Raw genomic sequence first — 17,812 nt, forward strand, 5'->3', positions numbered from 1 at the left:
TATACAAGTAGCCATACTGCAGCAAAATACTGAGAAAAGTCGCGGCAAAAGCCATGAGATCCTTGTGGGAATTTAAGAGTCAGGACTGTAATACTTTATCATTCCTGCTGACTTACCTTGGCATTAAGTAGAATATAGAGGACGTGGTCTGGATCTGATTGTGCTCTCCACTGCAGCGCCTCAGACAGGAACTGATGCTGCAAGGCATACGAGTTTCATTTATTCTGTGCTCTAAGTCGGAAGTACCTGCCACACAATTCTGCCATTTATCTCTACAGTCGACACACAAACCTTCAAGACTTCAACACTTAAGCAAAAAGCACGTCACTACCCACTTCACCAGAGGACCTCATCAGGAAGGATACGAAGATTAATAAACACAGAAAAGAACTGAACTTCACAATAACTTTGAGGGAGGACAGAGGCAGTGATGTTCTGTGAGCTGCATACCTAACACAGATTCTGAAGCAGGAAGAGGTTCATGCAGAGAGTGGACACTGCTCACTGCACCATGCAGACCAAGTGAGTGAGAGTGTGTCTGTGTGTATGCTCTTTTTGCTGACAGTACCGGCAGCAATTAGGGCTTATTTATGATTTCACGAGGTTGCTAAGTTGCAGAGGTCTGCTATGTGACCCGAGCCAACGATGCCCAACTAAATAATGGGTTTTGGGCTGATTTTTCATATACAACAGTTCTCTTGGGCCGATTCAGAGTTTGTCTTGAGTTAATACTGTTTACCCTCTGAAAACACTACTTTTTTTTTTTCTGCCTGACTTTACTGATTTATGACAAAGAGCCATCACTGACCCACTTAGGACCATAGGCCCGTGTATAGACCTATTAAATGAAAAGAAAGCTCACCAAAGGTTAATATCTTCACTGAGGAAACCCTGTGACCTGGTCGTTACATTAGATAAAAAGTACACTGGTCCATTTCATTACTTGTTTATAATTGCTTTCTCTTACAAAGGCAACTACCACTTTGTTCCAGATCTATGTACAGTCAAAAGTTTGAACATACCTGGTAAGATTTTATGTATTGTTGATATTCTAAGTGAAAATAAGTTAACATGTCCTCTATAGACAAGGAGCTTAAAAATGGACAAATATTAGGGGCGTTTAACATATTGGAAATGTAACCCTGTAACCCTGACACGCTACATCATACTTTCCTCAATATATTAAATTCGGCAAGTAAACAGTAACTGTTCATTACAATGTGCATCCTCTGTAAACGTTTCTGTACAAATGTATATGCACATAGAGATAGATTTGTAAATAGATGTGGAATCCAGAGATGCAGCATTGTACTCATGTTTCATCATATGTAATCAAAGCTCTGGAAATATGTTGCGCAGTTTTGATTAACCTCTGATGTGCTCTGCTTGCAAATTTCTGGGGCAGCAGTTCTGAAGATAGTATATGATATACAGTATTATGAACACTTGTCTTGTTTTCCTATGATGATACACTTGTAACTAGATATTGCAACGCAAGTTGCTACAGAGGAAAAGGCTGCTCTCTCTTGGGTCCTAATGAAAGGAAAGACATTCCTCCATGTTGTGACTGTGTAGCTGCTGGCTATGGAGAGTCAGAGCTCAGGTCAGCCAGCGCGTGTTCGCACTGTTGTGAAGTTGCTTGCTGCTTACATAGCTGTGCACACATAACACAGGCATAAACACACAAAAGCAGTAGTGTAGGGCTGCTAGCAGTCAGGCTTACCATAGTCATGGGCCACATAGAGAGCTAGAGGCCCACGCAACCAGAGAGTGGAAAACAAACAGAGAGCATCAAACTTTTAAAGCCTCCTCCAAGCCTCTAAAACACTGACAGCAGTTTAACAGGTACTGTTAGGCAGTGTTTTTACAGCTGATTAATGCTGATATTGCTACTCTTACCTGATATGGATTTAAAGCAACCGATTTACAGGCAAATTCCATCGATCTTTTTTTAAATTTCTACATAATTAAATGGTTAAGATGTAAACTGCGTCATTCAGAGTGGTCTGTTGTGAAATGCTGCATTCTATTGAAACTTACAGAGACAGAATTGTTCACAGTGATAGTCATAGGAACCAGACGTCTGAAGTATATGATATCTCTAAAAGATGCCTCACAGAAAGCTATTACATAAAATTATTACAATATTGCTGCCTAATGCTTGAGATACTGTTTTGAAAAAAAGTTTTGGCCTAAAACATAATTTGTTTTTTAGAATCCGTTCATACCAGTGGGATATCAGAATGTGAAATTATTATTTTTTTTCTTTCTTTTTTTTTCTTTCAGATTTACCACTATTTTACCATTTTCAACATTACACATAAAACACATAAATAAAACTGTGATATTTATGTTGTAGACATCACAACCCCTGGTTCTAATCACCACCTTGTTAAATAAACAAATAAATAAATACATACAATCTGAGCTAGTACGTTTCTCTACAATGAGCCATTCCACAGTTAACCACTGTGAATGACTTTGTTTACACCTCATCATTTATGAACTATGCAGAATTCTAAAAAATGGTGAAATTCCCCTTTGAAAGGAATCAGCTAGGGATGGGGCAGTAAAGTTAGAGCAGTAGAATTAGCCATTTGATGGTCAAAGCCATGCCAAAGGACAAAGCCACAGTAAATGCACTTCAAACACATAATCATTCTGAACTGTGTATTATGATACAGTGTATGTTTGCCTGTATAATTTGCATGTATAAAGTGGCATCCAGCAGCGCATTCAGATACCCACTATGTTCGTACATGTGTTATGAAGTGTAGAAAAGGTACAGTACACACCTTCCTGGACAGATCTTGATCCTCAATGAGGCCTAGCTCCCTGCCTGCAGCCTGGGCAATCCTCTTCCCTGCCACCAAGTTCCCCACCATGATGGAGGCTGGACCTACTCCCACTGTTAGATAGAGTACTGTGTTAATCTTAAGAGAAAGTTACAGCAGCAGACAAGACATAATAAAAGTAACAAGGACACAATATGGACTAAATAAATAAAAACAACTAAAAATAGGTAAACATTTAACACTGAATTTAATTAAAATAAAAACGGATATAATACAAATACAAATAGAGGAATACAGAACTGTACTATTCTATATTGTGCAGAAATCTTGTATATCATCCTAGAAACTTCCTCAAACTTAAGGCACTTAAAGGCACTTCCGACAGGACTTTTAAAAGGACTTTTTACTTAGATAGAAATTTGGTGCACTGAAAGACCCAAGCAGGTACCTGGTTGTTTTTGGCGGGGTTTGGGCAGGTTGGTCACACACGTGTGAGGGCACATAAGTATATTGCAGGGGTGGAGAGCGCCCTCCAGGAAGCGCTGTTTGGTCTCACACATATGGATACCACCCAGTGGGGTCTTGGGTAAGGTGTTGGCTGGCACTAGTGCTAAACAGTACAGCCCCACCTGATGGATACTGTCTATGGCCTAAGAAAGTGAAAAAAGCAGTACTAAACTTAACTTCAACAAACTTAACAGAAACAGAATTTGAAAATGATGCCACATATCAGACTATCAGAGCAGTATGAAGCACTGGAAAACATCAGCTTGATCATCTGAAAGTTGTTAGTAGAGTTGGCCATGAAAAATCGACTACATGTTTAGTTGAAAAGGACGCAGAAGCTTCAGGTCTTTAATTCAACAGCAGCTTGAATTCTTATTTTACAGGATAAAAATCACTGTTTGATTTGAAACTTCAGTGAATGTTGATTGGAGCAGAAGGCAATGATTCAATGATTTTCAGTGGAGAATAACACCGACTCTGTGTAAACAAATTAAGTGAGGGGTTATTTTAAACTAATTTATGAAAGGCCTGGTCATTACTTATTTACTAAATTTACAGACAGTCCAAATTAGTTTGATATTTAATTGCCATTAATAGCTTTTTAGATGCAAAGCACCTTGCATACTTGCCCCCTCTCTTGCTCCCATTCATCAGGCTGAAGTGCACTTAAATACTAAAACACTATAAGCACTTAAATAGCTTTTTATGTTTTTAAGTGATTTGCATCAGTGACTCTCTATGTCCTAGATTTTTGGCTAGTTTTGTGACTGTTCAAATTTAATTGACTTGAATAACTAAAAAATGCTGAAAATGCCCATCACTAAGTCTTATCTGAGTGATTCTACACGGGGTAAGGAAAGTAAGTGCTTTATGAGACCTGTAGGACTCTGCTCATCCACTGGAAGCTGTCTTCCTCACTGGCATCAGGCCTTTGCTCCGCCACCATCACGATTCGCTCGTCATAGAACACCGTGACAGAGAACACTGCAATCCTGTAACCAACACACACACAGAGAGCCCGCTGTCAGAACCCATTCACACTGCTGCACTTGTCTTATAAAGGGCTATTCAGCATTCAATGGTGTGTGGTGCAGCACCAGTGTGCTCACCTCCCTCTGTAGACTGTTTTGATTGGCTCTACAGCCAGCGCCGTAGCAACCAGGTCGTCTGCATTATGCCTCCTTCCGCTGACCAACAGCAGCCCTTCGGTCTTTCCCACCACAAACACAAGACTGCCCTGAGGAGAGACACAAACACAGCTGTGAGAAAGAGAGACGTCGTGGTGACGCCCTTCAACGACAGGACTTGTTTAACCTTCACCAAACCAACAGGGGGTGCATTCTTCACTCGTTTAACTTAATAATAACTCAGTCACTTTACATTGTCATTAAGCTACTGAAGAGTAATCTTAAAGTATATGGACACACAACAGGGCTTAAGAGTTTAAACCAGGATAAAGTTCTTACCGGACCCACAAAGCCCAATAGACCAGTTCGGGTGAATGGGATCTCTCCTATAGGGGTTCCACCAGAGTTCACAGGAATCACCTACAGGCAGACAACAGTCATGCAGATCAGCAGTGCTCACGACTGTATTTTTCCATTTTATGTCCATCTAACATATGGATGTACAAACTTCAATGACAATGTAAACCTGTCAAAACATTTTACTGACAAAAACAAAATTTAGGTATGTATTTAACAGTTAAATTTCAAGATTTTCTGTGTCAGACCTCAAATGTGTTTTTGGTGACTCCTGGTAAACCGTAATACATGGTGCCCCCAGCCCGAGAGTTCAGCACAATCTCTCCGATCTCATCCGTTTTACACAACATGGGAGGCCCATCTGGCTTGACTATACACATAAGAGCTGAAATACACAGAAGAAACTGTCATGGTCAAAGTTTGGTAAACAGCAAAGCAGAAAACAGATTGATTAACTTCTCCAAGATGGCTGCGCTGTAATGAATTAGAGGAATAGTTTGGTTTAAAAAAAGACAAATTTATGCTGATTCTAAATGTAATCACACAGTTTTACACTGGTGCTACGAGGTTAATGTAGCTAACAAATAACAGGCACCTATACCCCATCAACTACCCTTGCACTTGTGTCAAAATGCATCAAGTTATAACATTAGCTCCAATACACTTGCATATGCGGTTTCTGAAACTGTACGACATACTGTTATCTATAAAAACGGACAAATCTCGAATTCTGGACACTAAACATGTCTTGGCTGATCAACTACACTTGGTGTGAGGGTGAAAGTATTAAAAGTAATTCTAACGTCATGGAAGGCTGACACAGTATTCATCTGTACAGTGCGATCTAACCTCCGGGCATGACGTGGCCGACGTCCTGCACAGTCAGAGCAGAGTTTTTGTCCTCAGTGTTGACACGGATCACTCCATGACTCAATCCTCCCATGGACAGGATGGCTCTGGCAGGGAGAGGAGCACCACGGGCACCGGGCCTACACACACACACACAAATAGAGGCAGGGGAGTCACACACATTCACATACAGCACAGAGAACTTGTTTTCTGAATCTAATGTACATCTTTGAGAAAAAATAATACAAACATTAACGACAAATCGAAACTTTTTCCGATTTCAATGATAAATGTTAGAGGTACTTTTGATTAAATGAACATACCATTCTGTTCCTCAATTTAATATCAGCAGCAATGGCTTCAAATTTGAACAAATCACCACTTTGGTACACTAGCTGATGTGCACCGTTAACTTTACAAATGGAGAGGATAAAGTAGTCTAGCCATACAGCCATGTTTGCAAGTTGCAAGTATGTGCTATTCAAGGCTTCTGAAACTGAGTGAATCAGTAGTCATTGTCGTGCTCATATTAGGGTCTATTTTTCTCTACGTAAAAATGTCCACAAGCTGATGTATTTTGACCTGTGTAAATTTTTCCCCAAATGTCATTGGATCCTCTGAATTATGAGCCTGTTAAAAAGTATATATATATATATATATATATATATATATATATATATATATATATATATATATATATAAATAAATTTAATGGAAAGTGAAAATGGAGTTTCAAGAACAACTGGATATTGTGGGGATAAAAAAATCATCTATCCTCTGCGCCATGAAATTGTTTGATTTTTTTCTTATTTTATGCTCTTGATGATAAATAACCTTGTAATATGATACTAGAATAATCACTTGGTTTCCCTCATACTTAAAATTGAGCATTAGGGAATGGATATAATAAGTGAACAACTCATTTCAAGTGAAATAGAAAAATGTATTGGAATAAGATTTTGGGTATATCTCTCACCTCTAACCTTATGTGGTCCAAATCAGGTTAGGGGGTGAGTGTATTTACCTGCGTATGGCTACGGTCATGGCCTCGGTGGAGGAGGCACAGGGGCAAATGACCTCAGGCTTTAGCCCATGAGACTGGAACACGTTCAAAAAGGCATCACACGATGACACTGACCCTAAAACACACACACACACACACACACACACACACACACACACACACACACACAAACACACAAACACACAAGCTTTAGAAACAAAGCACACGAATCCAGCTGAGGAGCATCAACATAGAGTTGTCTGTGCTAAGTGCTGGTTAGTTCTCTTACAGGGATTGGCACCATCAGCTACGATGAGCATACGCAGAGAGGACAGGTTTATGTCCTTCTGGTCCCGATGAGCCATCATAGCCCAGTGCAGGTCCCGACACTTCACCAGGGCTACACGTGCTGCGCACACACAGATACACACAACACGCCACGTCAGCAAGTCAGCATACTTGCATCATAACAGCAACTGCTACATTTCTGCCCCATCATCTTTGGTCAATGTCTGCTAAGGTAATTTGCTGAGACATAAAAACTATAAACTGCCCATTATTAATTAACTGTCCGATGGCACAAACATTTGCAGTAGGCTATAAAAGCTACTGAAGCTAAATGAAAGAAAATTGATTGAGACATTTTAACTTATGTACCATTTTGTAATGGTTTTTGTTTTGTTTTTTTTTAACTGGAAATGACATCATTACACAGACAATTTTTATGGTTTAAGTGAAATAAAAATGAAACGAAACAAGCTGCTGACAGCAAAATGAGCAACGCTTTTTATGCATTTGAATTTTAGAAACTGCAAAATGGTTGATGGAAACCTAGCAAGTGTTGTTAATAATTCAGCTTTAAGGACAGAGAAGCTGCTCCAACCTTTGCTGACATTAACTCTTTGCACCCAGGAGAGAGGGCAGGCTTTCATGACCGAATAGGGAACACTGATGGTGTGGATTCTGTTCATCACACTCTGGAAAAATAAAAACACAAGCTGAGGTTTAGAAGCAACCTAGACAACACTGCAACCATCTGCAGCTCTGAACATTTAAAACGAGACGAGAGACGGGCAAACCCACTGTTAGTACTCCGTGCCACAAGCCCATGTCTTTCTTAAAGTCCAGAACATTGACCAGCGTCTCTCCTAAAACACAAAAACATGATTTAAATGCATTTTAAAGTCAGTGTTTATGAAGCTTTTGAAACTTTCTGTATTCGCCACACTACATGGTCAAACCCATGTTTTGTTCAGCAAGCACATGTCAGTCTTACAAAGCACATCCTATAGTAGCTCTGTTATTTAACATAGTGCCGAATCTGCGCAGGCAGCATGAAATATTCACCAGATGCAGAACACAAGGCTTTCTGCAAGTATACAGGAATTACGATCTCTCTCAATTATTTAGCGTTTCCTGGATTTGCTGGTTTGTTGACTACAGGCATAATTCCCAGAGACTCCTCTGCAAGTATCCTGTTTACACACACACGCACCTTCATAAACACATACACACACATACTCAGAAACAATATGCATCTTGATTATTATATAAACTGTTATGATTTGGCACGCCCGGTCTCCAAATGTTCCCGACTGACGCTGTTGTATCTTCTGCTGAGTGAGTCAGTCAGTCTCTCAACAGCAGAGACGACCAACACACCTCCAAATGAACCAACCCGATTATGAAACCTTTATTGTAATAACAAACCACAAGTACTAACTAGTATAAACAGCACAAAATATACAGTACTGTGCAAAAGTCAGAGGATACAATTCATGTATTTAATTTACAGTCAAATTAGCCATTGAGTTATTCACTTTTCAGGATCTGAAAAAACAGACATTTAACAAAAATTACACAGAAGCCTCAATAATATATAATAATGTACAATATCAACTGGTATTTAGTGTGTCCACCCTTGAAAGTAATTAAGGAATTAATCATTAAATACAGGAAGCGTGGTCTCTGGCTTTTGCACAGTACGGCACCCAACCACGCCATTAAAGGGGTCGTGTCCTATATTATTCTTGCATTTTATAACATTTGTGCGTTTTTATGTGCCAAAGACCATCACAGTTCATTTTGACATGATAATTTATATATACATATACAAATATGCATACAAATTTTAGTGAACAATTTCTATGTAGTTGCTGAGTTTAACATATTGGAAGAAAATAAAACTATATAAAGGAAAAGTGCCATAACTTTTGTAGAAGCCACGTTGTGTTTTATTTTCTTCCCAAATATTTTAAGCACAGCAATATGTTAATATGTGCAGAAGTATGTTCTCTGCAGACGATGTGTTAACTTACTTTCACTAAAATTCAACAAAATGCAGTATGAACAGGGTGCCCAAACTTTGCATATGACTAAACACTCCTTCTAACTTTAGTGTGAAAGGGCAGAGCTAAACTGCTGTAGGTTGAATAAGAGGGAATATGTAAAAGCACTGAGTTTTGCGACATTACAAACACAACTAAGTAAAAACAGGCTAATTTGGCAGTCTTGAAACATGAACAATGTTTACATCAATCTCTTAAACCAAATAAATAGTTTCCAATGATACAGGCCTTTTAATATCAGTGTAATGTGTAACGTTACAGTAGCAGAGAGAGCACCCAAACTCTAGGTTGTAATGAGAGGCTTTTACTCAGGTTGGAGTCAGATGATGAAGTATTATAGCGTGACTCACCTTCACAGTAATTACACGCCTGAGTGAGAGCCTGGCAGTGCGTCAGCATGGAGATTTTTGACACAGCCACCCCCATCACCGTGCCTTCTTTACTGGCCTTGTACTAAAAACATGCATCACACCCATTACTGAGGTGTAAAAAGCAGGGCAAAAAAAAAGATCTCTCTCACACACACACACACACACACACACACACACACACACACACACACACACACACACACACACACAGACACACAGACTGCCAGGCTTACATGTACACAAACATGCACACAGTGGCTCACCTCGATATATGCCGTGTCATTGTTAGCAGTGGGTATGTGTGGCTGCCAGTCCTTAGAAGGCTTTGTAAGGTACTTGGTGTCTGTGACCACCCATCTAAGCCGAGGCCATCCTGTGAGAACATACGTGCACACGCACACACAAAAACACACACGCCATATCAAAGTACTTGTAATTCATCAAGAGTGCAAACAAAAAGTGGGAGTGGACGAGTTAGGCAGATGGCCACACTGTTGAGCACAAACCTTTGAACTGGAGTATTTCTCCACTGGGTGTCTTTGGTAGTCCTTTAAGACACACTTCACTGGTGAGAGCCAGACTGATCCCACAGCTACCCAGTAAAAAGCCAATCTGCTGATTTCCTGCATCCTGTCACAGTCAGGTCACAAAAGGTCAATAAGAACAAGTGTCTAATCATCATATTGGTCAATATTTAAAGTCATTATTTTAGTGTCATTATCTACAGTACTATATGACAGACAGTTCTGAAGGTGCATTCCAACAAACATTTTTTAAACTTTCTACACAATTCAATCGTTAAGATATAAACAAGGTCATTCATAGTGGTTTGACGTGAAAAGCTCCATTCAAGAGAAACATGTAGAGTGAAAATTGTGTACAGTGGCGTTTAAAGCATTTAATACCTCCAAAAGCTTCTTCACCAAAAGTTATTACATGCAATAGTCATGTAATAACTTGCTATAGTATGCTGATAGCTGAGAAATTGTCTTATGACTTAACATGGTGTTTCTGCTAAAATGTTTTAAAATGTATTTATGGTGGAGATGTATACGCATGGCATTATAAAGCAAATAGTCCCTAAAGAAAACTTTTCTGGGAATTACCACTTTTTTCCTATTTTTTCCATTCCAATATTGATTTGTCCATTATCAAGATTACATTTAAAAACTCAGTAGACGTGTGTAGGTTCGCTGGTCAGTTTGGATAGTAAATAAAATGGCTATATTTGTGTTGTGCATAGTTCAGTAAACAGCTAACGTTACCTACTTAACTAGTTTTTTTGCTGTGAGCAACAAACACAAATAAACATAAATAAAGTAAACCATAAGAAAGTTTGTTTTTACAAAAGTTATTGATATCTTAGTCACACCCTTTAAAATAAAAAAGCCACCAAAAGGTTCTTTGAGCTATTCTATAGAAGAACCATGTCTGAAAATAATATTTGTGATTGTAAAGAACCTTTTACAATTTTAAAGAATGTTCACATGATGTTAACACCAATTTAAGAACATTAAAATTGTGTGAGGGTTCTTTTAATTTTTCTCATTTAGAGAAATGGTTCCATAACAAACCATCTACTGAAAGGTTCTTTAGGGAGCCAAAAGTGGTTCTTCTATGGCATCTTGCAAAGAACCCTTCCTGGTACCTTTATTCTTAAGACTGCAGAAGAATACAGTTAGAACAAGACTTCACATTCACCTCCAGTCACTACAAGGATTTGTTAAATTTCATCAGCAGCACACCTGATTTATTTTTTATTTAATGAATGACTGATTATATACAGTAAGCACTGGATGGTAACTGCAAATCCTGAGTTTCCTTGAGGAGATCTTGGGAAATACACTCATACACTAATACACTCAGACACATAAAACAACAATGTACTATTTGTATTTATTGTAATGCAATAAATAATATAAATGCTTACTGCCCAGCTAAGTAGCATTAAATATAATTTTCTCAACCGGCAAAGAATTCTGCAAATTACTGTATGTTTACATGCATGCCAATTGTTAAATCTTAGTATAAACAAGACTGCTACCCTAAGATATGATGATGTAAACAGCACAGTTTGAATTTGAAGTTCCAGCTAAGGTCTTACCTGACTTTAGCTTAGAGTAATTAAAACATCATCCAGACTACAGGCCAAACTATTCAAGACAGATGTCCAAACGCTTAAACGCTTTAATTTCCCTCATATTTAGCCACACATTTTAACTTGACAATAACAAACCAGGCCTTTAACAGAACTTAAAGGTACGGTCCAGTTTCTCAAACTAAGAACTTGGTTGCATTATTGTGTGCATGTAAACGTAATAATTGATGTCAACTCCCATAAACATTGGTGCTCCCATACCTTCTGAGACAGTGGCACCTCTATTGGTACAGGAATAACTTCAGCAAGCAGACAGCCGTAGAAAGCCACCCAGAACATTCCGGGGTCACTGTTGGGGTAAACCAGCGCCACCTAGAGGACAAACACAACCAGGACAACAGATGATTTCTGCCAGCCTTGCTTTAAACGGCACCGCTCTCAGATGGACAAGAGTATTAAGTGTGCAGAGTTTCATTCACTTATTCTTACCCGGTCTCCAGGTTTCAGCACAGGCTCGTTCTTGGTGCCCAGTTTGTTCAAGAGTGTGTATGCCAGCTTAAGACTGCGACTCCATAGTTTACCTGCAGAAGACAAGGCGGGGATTAGAGCAAGTAAAGAGAGCAGTGTTATGTTAGGTTCTCTAAAACAATGTATCTTTCTGCTCAAGTCAATCTTGAGCTCCAAGTAATCACCCTATCTTGTGGTACTGACCGTAGGTGAGGGTGTACAGTGGTTTTCCGGTGAGGTCCAGGGCTGTGAGTGCAGGGCTTTTTGCTTGAGTGGCCCCCCAGCGGGCCAAGGCTGCCTGCAGAGCCGGGGGCCAGTTACTGACCACGCCCAGGGGCTCACCCTTCACTGGGATGATCTGTCGACCCTCTGGTCGTGGAGTGTTGGGATCAGGCTGGGGCACTGCAGATTACATGGGTGAAGAAGAGATATTCCAATAATATGACTTAAAAAGAATTAATGGTTCCTTATGTTTTACCTTTCCAGTTATAGCATTTAGCAAATGCTCTCATCCAGAAAGCCGAAGAGCTTAATTGAAAACTATATTCTTATCTTGTGCAAATAGGCCAGAGTCTAAAGATACCATCAAGCTTAGTACTGCCAGAGGCAAAGACTCAGTGTTGTACAGCTTATGATACGCAAAAGTAATGTAAAAATCCAAGATACATTTACATGGCGTGTAAAAGAGGTTTAAGTTGAAAGTTTTTCTACCTTCCACAATCTGCTCAGCATCATCCAGGAAGAACTCACTCAGCGGAGGCCGCTTGGGTCTCTTTAGCGTGTTAAGAAGCTGCTGGATCTTGGTGGAGACTCTGCTGTTCACTGGCACTCCTAATAATATTCACACACACACACACACACACACACACACACACACACACAGTCAATTCTTGGATGTCTGGAAAAAATACTAGCTACACAAGAATCAGCGCATGCACAGGAAAGGAAAGAGGCACCACAATCATCACATTTTCTATAAAACAGAAATCTACTACAGCAACAAGCAGGTTTGTCACAAATAGTCATTTCAAACAAACACATAAAGCCAGTAATACACAAACACAGTTAGGATAAGAAGGCAAAATCACAGGGGCTACTGTACTAAACAGCTCTTTCTCTCTTGCTACAATACCTTTTCCTACAGTCAGACAAGCAACCCCATGATGGATGAAAAGAGAGCAAAACATGGATTAAAATCTTACTCTTGGTCCACATCAACATTTGTCTCTTTGTCTCACAAGCAAAGAATAAAATATGAATAAAAGGGTCTTAAAGGTGAGTGCAGTGCAACTGTCTAAACAGCAGAGTACAATTTAAATGGCTACATAAAAAAATGTGTCAATATCTCTGTTCTCAGAGTTGTAAACTGTAGCATAAATGTTAACTAGGGCAACACGGTGAATCATGCACAGCTCAGAAAGTACTGTATCCTTAAAGCTGCACTATGTAAGATTTGTCACTCAGGTGTCCAAAACACAACCGATATTACAAAATGTTCTTTCACACACTGTATGCAGTTACACATTTCCACCAGAGCTGGCAAATCCCCAAAACTGACATTGTGTATCTTTAAGTACTAGCCTGAAAAACAGCTTCAAACATGATGATTATTTTTTACTCTCAGAGTTGGGGGTAGAGTGCGTGAAGCTGTAAAGGCTACTGTCACATCAAACCTGCATCACCATACGGAGCATTTTAAGGGATTAAATCTATATTTATTTGTTTTCTAAGCCTCCATGGAAAATAAATTATTTTTATTAATTGTGTGTGTTATTTTTTAATTATTTTTGTATCTATACTTGTACTTTTTGCTATCATCTTTTAAGGACCATTTTATTTCTGTCTACACAAAATGTTATGTATTTGCTACATATCCAGTCATATGGACACTATTTTAACTATAATTTCTTGCTTCTCATATTGTCATCGGGATATCCGACAGCTTTACTGAACATTGTACTTTATGCCCATATCGTGCAAACCCAGAGTAGGCTGTAAATTGTAGCGTAAATATCTTCACAAAACGCAGTGTGTAAACATAAATGACTGCATATGAATGTGTAAAAGGTTTTCAGTCATCTAGGTCACTAAACTGTCAACTAGTAGTAAAGTCAAGGCAACCGCTCCTGTGGTATAATGCATTTAGTCTGACCAGTTGTCTTAAATATCCAAACAACCACATCTATACTATGGACAGAGAAGACAATTGATTCTAAACAGGCATAAAGGAGGTCATGTGTTCAACCAATATCATGATATCACATATGTTTAAATTGATCACTGAAGTTTCAATGATAGGAAAATGCTCATTTCACTCATTTGAATTAATGAAACACTTTGACACTTTGACACACACTCAAACATTCTGTGTTGGTTTATGCCAAGTCTTGTCACCTGAACTTTAAAGCTACTAGGTAAGTGTAAATGGTTGCGCAAACTGCAGTGTAACAGTGTGTAACTGCTCACCGTCTGCTGTGTCCATCATGCTGGAGCGGCTCTGGCCGCGGCTCATGCCCCGGACTACAGGACTAGGGCCCAGCTCCACTCGAGAGTTTCTTTCCTGAGGCACTGTGGACGTTACATCAGGAGGCACACTGCTGCTCTCTGTACGAGGAGAAAATTGTCATATAAACATGGCTGTCAACAGGCTGTAAGACAGCAGTGTCCCATAAAATACAATTAAAGGGGAAGTGCACCAATTTTTTCAAAATTTCTGCATAATTAAATGGTTAAGGTGTACTAAAGTCAAATGAGAGTGGTTTGATGTGAAATGTTCTGCTCTAGAGAAACGTACATAGTGAGAATTATTCACAGTAAAAAAAATTTAAAATTTTAAAAAATTTGTGGAATTACCCTACAAAGCTTTGTTTTTGTTCATTAATTCATACCGTAACAAGTGAGTGAAACCGAAATGTTTAATTGGCAAAAAAGGTTTCAAATGTCTAGACCTAGTGCCTAGCTCAAGTTCTAGAGGGTCTTAGTCCAGTAGACTTTGGTGGTTTCTCTGCTCAAACATGCCTGATTCAATTTAATAATTAGTCTTAGTAGTTACCAAGTTTTGTAAGTAGTGCAGTTCCTTGATTTTCCTGTTCAAAGACTCTCCATGACTGGAACTGGACACATTTATATAAGCTGTTGATTTGTGATACAAGTTCTTTGAAAGTGTGGGTGTTTTTGTACCTATGCGAGTGTGTGCTAGTACGTCTGCCAGGACATTGCTCTGGTTTTGGGAGTGGACGTGGTTGTGGCTCTTGCTGCTGTCTCCGTGTGAGAGGGTGGAGGAGGCTGAAGAGGAGGTCGAGGAGCCCTGGATGGAGCGGTTGATCCAAAACTCTGAATTCTGCAGAGTCTGAGCCAACACTGCACTCACTGCGGCTTGACGCCTGCGCAAGGAGCCCTCATCCTCTGAGGCTGATGACGTGTCTACTCACATACACAATTACACATTACATAACGATTATTACATAACTATCACTGGAAAATATGAGTATTGAATATTAACTTTGGAATAATAGAGCCACGGTATTTGGGACCTTCACGTTTATTAACAAAGTAAGAAAACAATGTGGTCACCAAATAATTGTATGTGCATTTTGAAGTACAATAGCTCTGCTTTTATTTTTGATTTTGCACGTGTTCAAATACTGCGTTTTGTTGTGGATGGTATAGAATACAGAATGTTTTTAAATCCCAGGGCCCGAGACAAATTGCCATTTGATGAAAATTCAACAATAAAATCTTCTGATTTTGATTCCTTAAATAAGCTTCCACACCAAATTACAAAGTTCCTTATATGTACCACACTAAATAAACCTAGCCATCTAGAGTGTAGCTCTGGCTGGGAGTCCGGTGCTCTCTAACCCTGGTCAGTGTGTTGTGGACAGAAGGGGCAGCAGAAGGCCAGTGGGCGCAGGAGCAGGACTCACCAGGAGGAGTGCAGTTATCCATGGGGGACTGGACAAAGGCCGAGCGGCGCTTAGTGGGCATGGGCATTGGCATCTTCTCCTCTTTATGTTTGGCCAGAGCTGCCTGCACTGCCTCTGTGTGGATATCTGAGAGAGGAAAAATAAAAAGACTTGCACTATGAGCATGTTACTGAGGTGTGCACTATCTGCAATAAGCATCAGTACCATGATCTGCCATACGGGAGTCAATACAGGGTGCTTGGTGACAAGTATGCATTCAATAGGGTTACAAAGATTAGCTGACAATCGTCTAACAGGTCAAGGTCAATTACAGCACTGTGCAAAAGTCAGAACTTTCATTTCCAGTCGAAACGGCCATTAAGTACTAGCTATTCATTCTTCAGCAGATATATCCGAGATGATTAGGCACATTTTGATTCACTTACATAAGGAAAAAAAAAGAAAAATAAGTGGAAAACAGGAGCTTCCAAAACTGTTTAAAAAGTTTAAAATTATTAAGAGATATAGAGAAAATGGGACTCTTAACAAACATTCAGGACCTGGAAGACCAACAAAACTGTGCCCAACAGAAAAACAGCATGTATAAAGCTCTGATCTTTAAAGGAGAGGAGAAAATCAAGCACCACTCTTGATTCAGATCTGTAAAAATCCACAGCTGTTTCTGTCCATCCTTCCATTGTGAGAGGACAACAACATTATGAGTCTGAAAGGATGTGTAGCTGTCAATAAACCCTTACTGAGAAAAGGAAACTGGAAAAAATAGTGCTAATCAAACAAAGAAGCTGCTGGTGTTCTCAAAACAACAGACTGACCACCCCAGAGTCCAGACCTCAACATCACTGAATGAAATTGCAATTGAAATTTGGATTACTTGAATCATAAAAACAGCAAATGGAACCAAATTCTATGACTAAAAAACTCAAAGCTAGTCTCCTGAAAAGAACAAAAGCTGTAATAAAAGGTAAAGGGTGGACATGTTGAATACAGGAAAAAATGTTATATTTAGTTGTTGGGATTAATTTTCTGCTAAAATATTTGGTTCCCACTTTTTTCCTGGCACTAAAAAATGACTAACTAGTACTTGATTTAAGTGTGATCTCTGACTTGTTCATTATGCAATCGGTCATTCAGACAGAATGCAACACAGGAAAAGCTGTTTTACTGCATCATCATAAAAGAGGAAACTGCTTGTTCTACAGAACAAGAACTTTAGCTGATAGGTTAATTGAATATAGAAGTAACTGATAGTTGCAGCCACATTATCAGACGTCTGTTCATGTCAGAGGATCTGTAAAAGCACTTTGACCTTTAAGGTCGCTATACTGCAGCATCATTGTGAAAGTGAGGGATAAGGTTAGGGTTGGGTTTAAGGCAATAGTGATGGTGAATATGAGATGTGGTGGTGTAACCTGATCTGTAGCGTTCATCTCGGGCTCCCCCGCTGCGGTGTGAGCGGTGCTGCCGTGTGGAGGCTGAGGGGCCAGCATCTGGGCTGGGAGAGGAGTCCGCTCCAGGACCAGGAGCTAACTGGATATTCTGTAGGCCTGGGTCCACATCTATACATCAAAAAAAACACAGTCACAGACTGAAGACAAACACAAAAACCCTCCACAGCATGAACAAATCTCTGTAAGGACTATGAGCATATCACTAAATTAGTGCCTCAATTTCAGACACAAACAGGTGCAGACAAACACGCACCAAAACACACAGGAATCCCCCCTCAGGGATTATGAGAGAAGGGAGACACAGCGAGGGGTGGACTTTCAGCTTCAAAGCTCTGAAATGGCAGCTTTGAAGGCCGTGACGCAGATGACATTAAGGGATTTCTTCTGTGGGCAGACTTCCCCTTTAAACATGCCCTACAGCATAAACACGCAACATGACTTCTTAACCATTTTGAGGATTTGGGAGAGCCAATTCT

The 17,812-nt window shown here is 39.6% G+C and overlaps 1 protein-coding gene across 1 annotated transcript in view; it reads right to left on the reverse strand.

Moving 5' to 3' along the window:
* dip2ba (disco-interacting protein 2 homolog Ba) overlaps positions 1-17,812 on the reverse strand; it is a 70,581-nt gene that overhangs the window by 8,668 nt on the left and 44,101 nt on the right. Inside the window, exons 3-25 of the mRNA XM_036592298.1 lie at positions 17,298-17,444; positions 15,889-16,014; positions 15,143-15,385; positions 14,429-14,566; positions 12,674-12,793; positions 12,167-12,364; positions 11,945-12,036; positions 11,717-11,827; positions 9,864-9,987; positions 9,621-9,730; positions 9,337-9,439; positions 7,722-7,786; positions 7,522-7,615; positions 6,928-7,047; positions 6,660-6,774; positions 5,636-5,775; positions 5,035-5,171; positions 4,769-4,849; positions 4,412-4,539; positions 4,180-4,294; positions 3,244-3,445; positions 2,796-2,908; positions 117-197 (exon numbers count right to left, since the gene is read on the reverse strand). Of these exons, the coding sequence (XP_036448191.1) occupies positions 117-197; positions 2,796-2,908; positions 3,244-3,445; positions 4,180-4,294; positions 4,412-4,539; positions 4,769-4,849; positions 5,035-5,171; positions 5,636-5,775; positions 6,660-6,774; positions 6,928-7,047; positions 7,522-7,615; positions 7,722-7,786; positions 9,337-9,439; positions 9,621-9,730; positions 9,864-9,987; positions 11,717-11,827; positions 11,945-12,036; positions 12,167-12,364; positions 12,674-12,793; positions 14,429-14,566; positions 15,143-15,385; positions 15,889-16,014; positions 17,298-17,444 (2,903 nt within the window). The remainder of the gene's footprint in view (positions 1-116; positions 198-2,795; positions 2,909-3,243; positions 3,446-4,179; positions 4,295-4,411; positions 4,540-4,768; positions 4,850-5,034; positions 5,172-5,635; positions 5,776-6,659; positions 6,775-6,927; positions 7,048-7,521; positions 7,616-7,721; positions 7,787-9,336; positions 9,440-9,620; positions 9,731-9,863; positions 9,988-11,716; positions 11,828-11,944; positions 12,037-12,166; positions 12,365-12,673; positions 12,794-14,428; positions 14,567-15,142; positions 15,386-15,888; positions 16,015-17,297; positions 17,445-17,812) is intronic.

The sequence above is a fragment of the Colossoma macropomum genome, unplaced genomic scaffold (assembly GCF_904425465.1).
Source record: "Colossoma macropomum unplaced genomic scaffold, Colossoma_macropomum, whole genome shotgun sequence".
Classification (NCBI taxonomy): domain Eukaryota; kingdom Metazoa; phylum Chordata; class Actinopteri; order Characiformes; family Serrasalmidae; genus Colossoma; species Colossoma macropomum.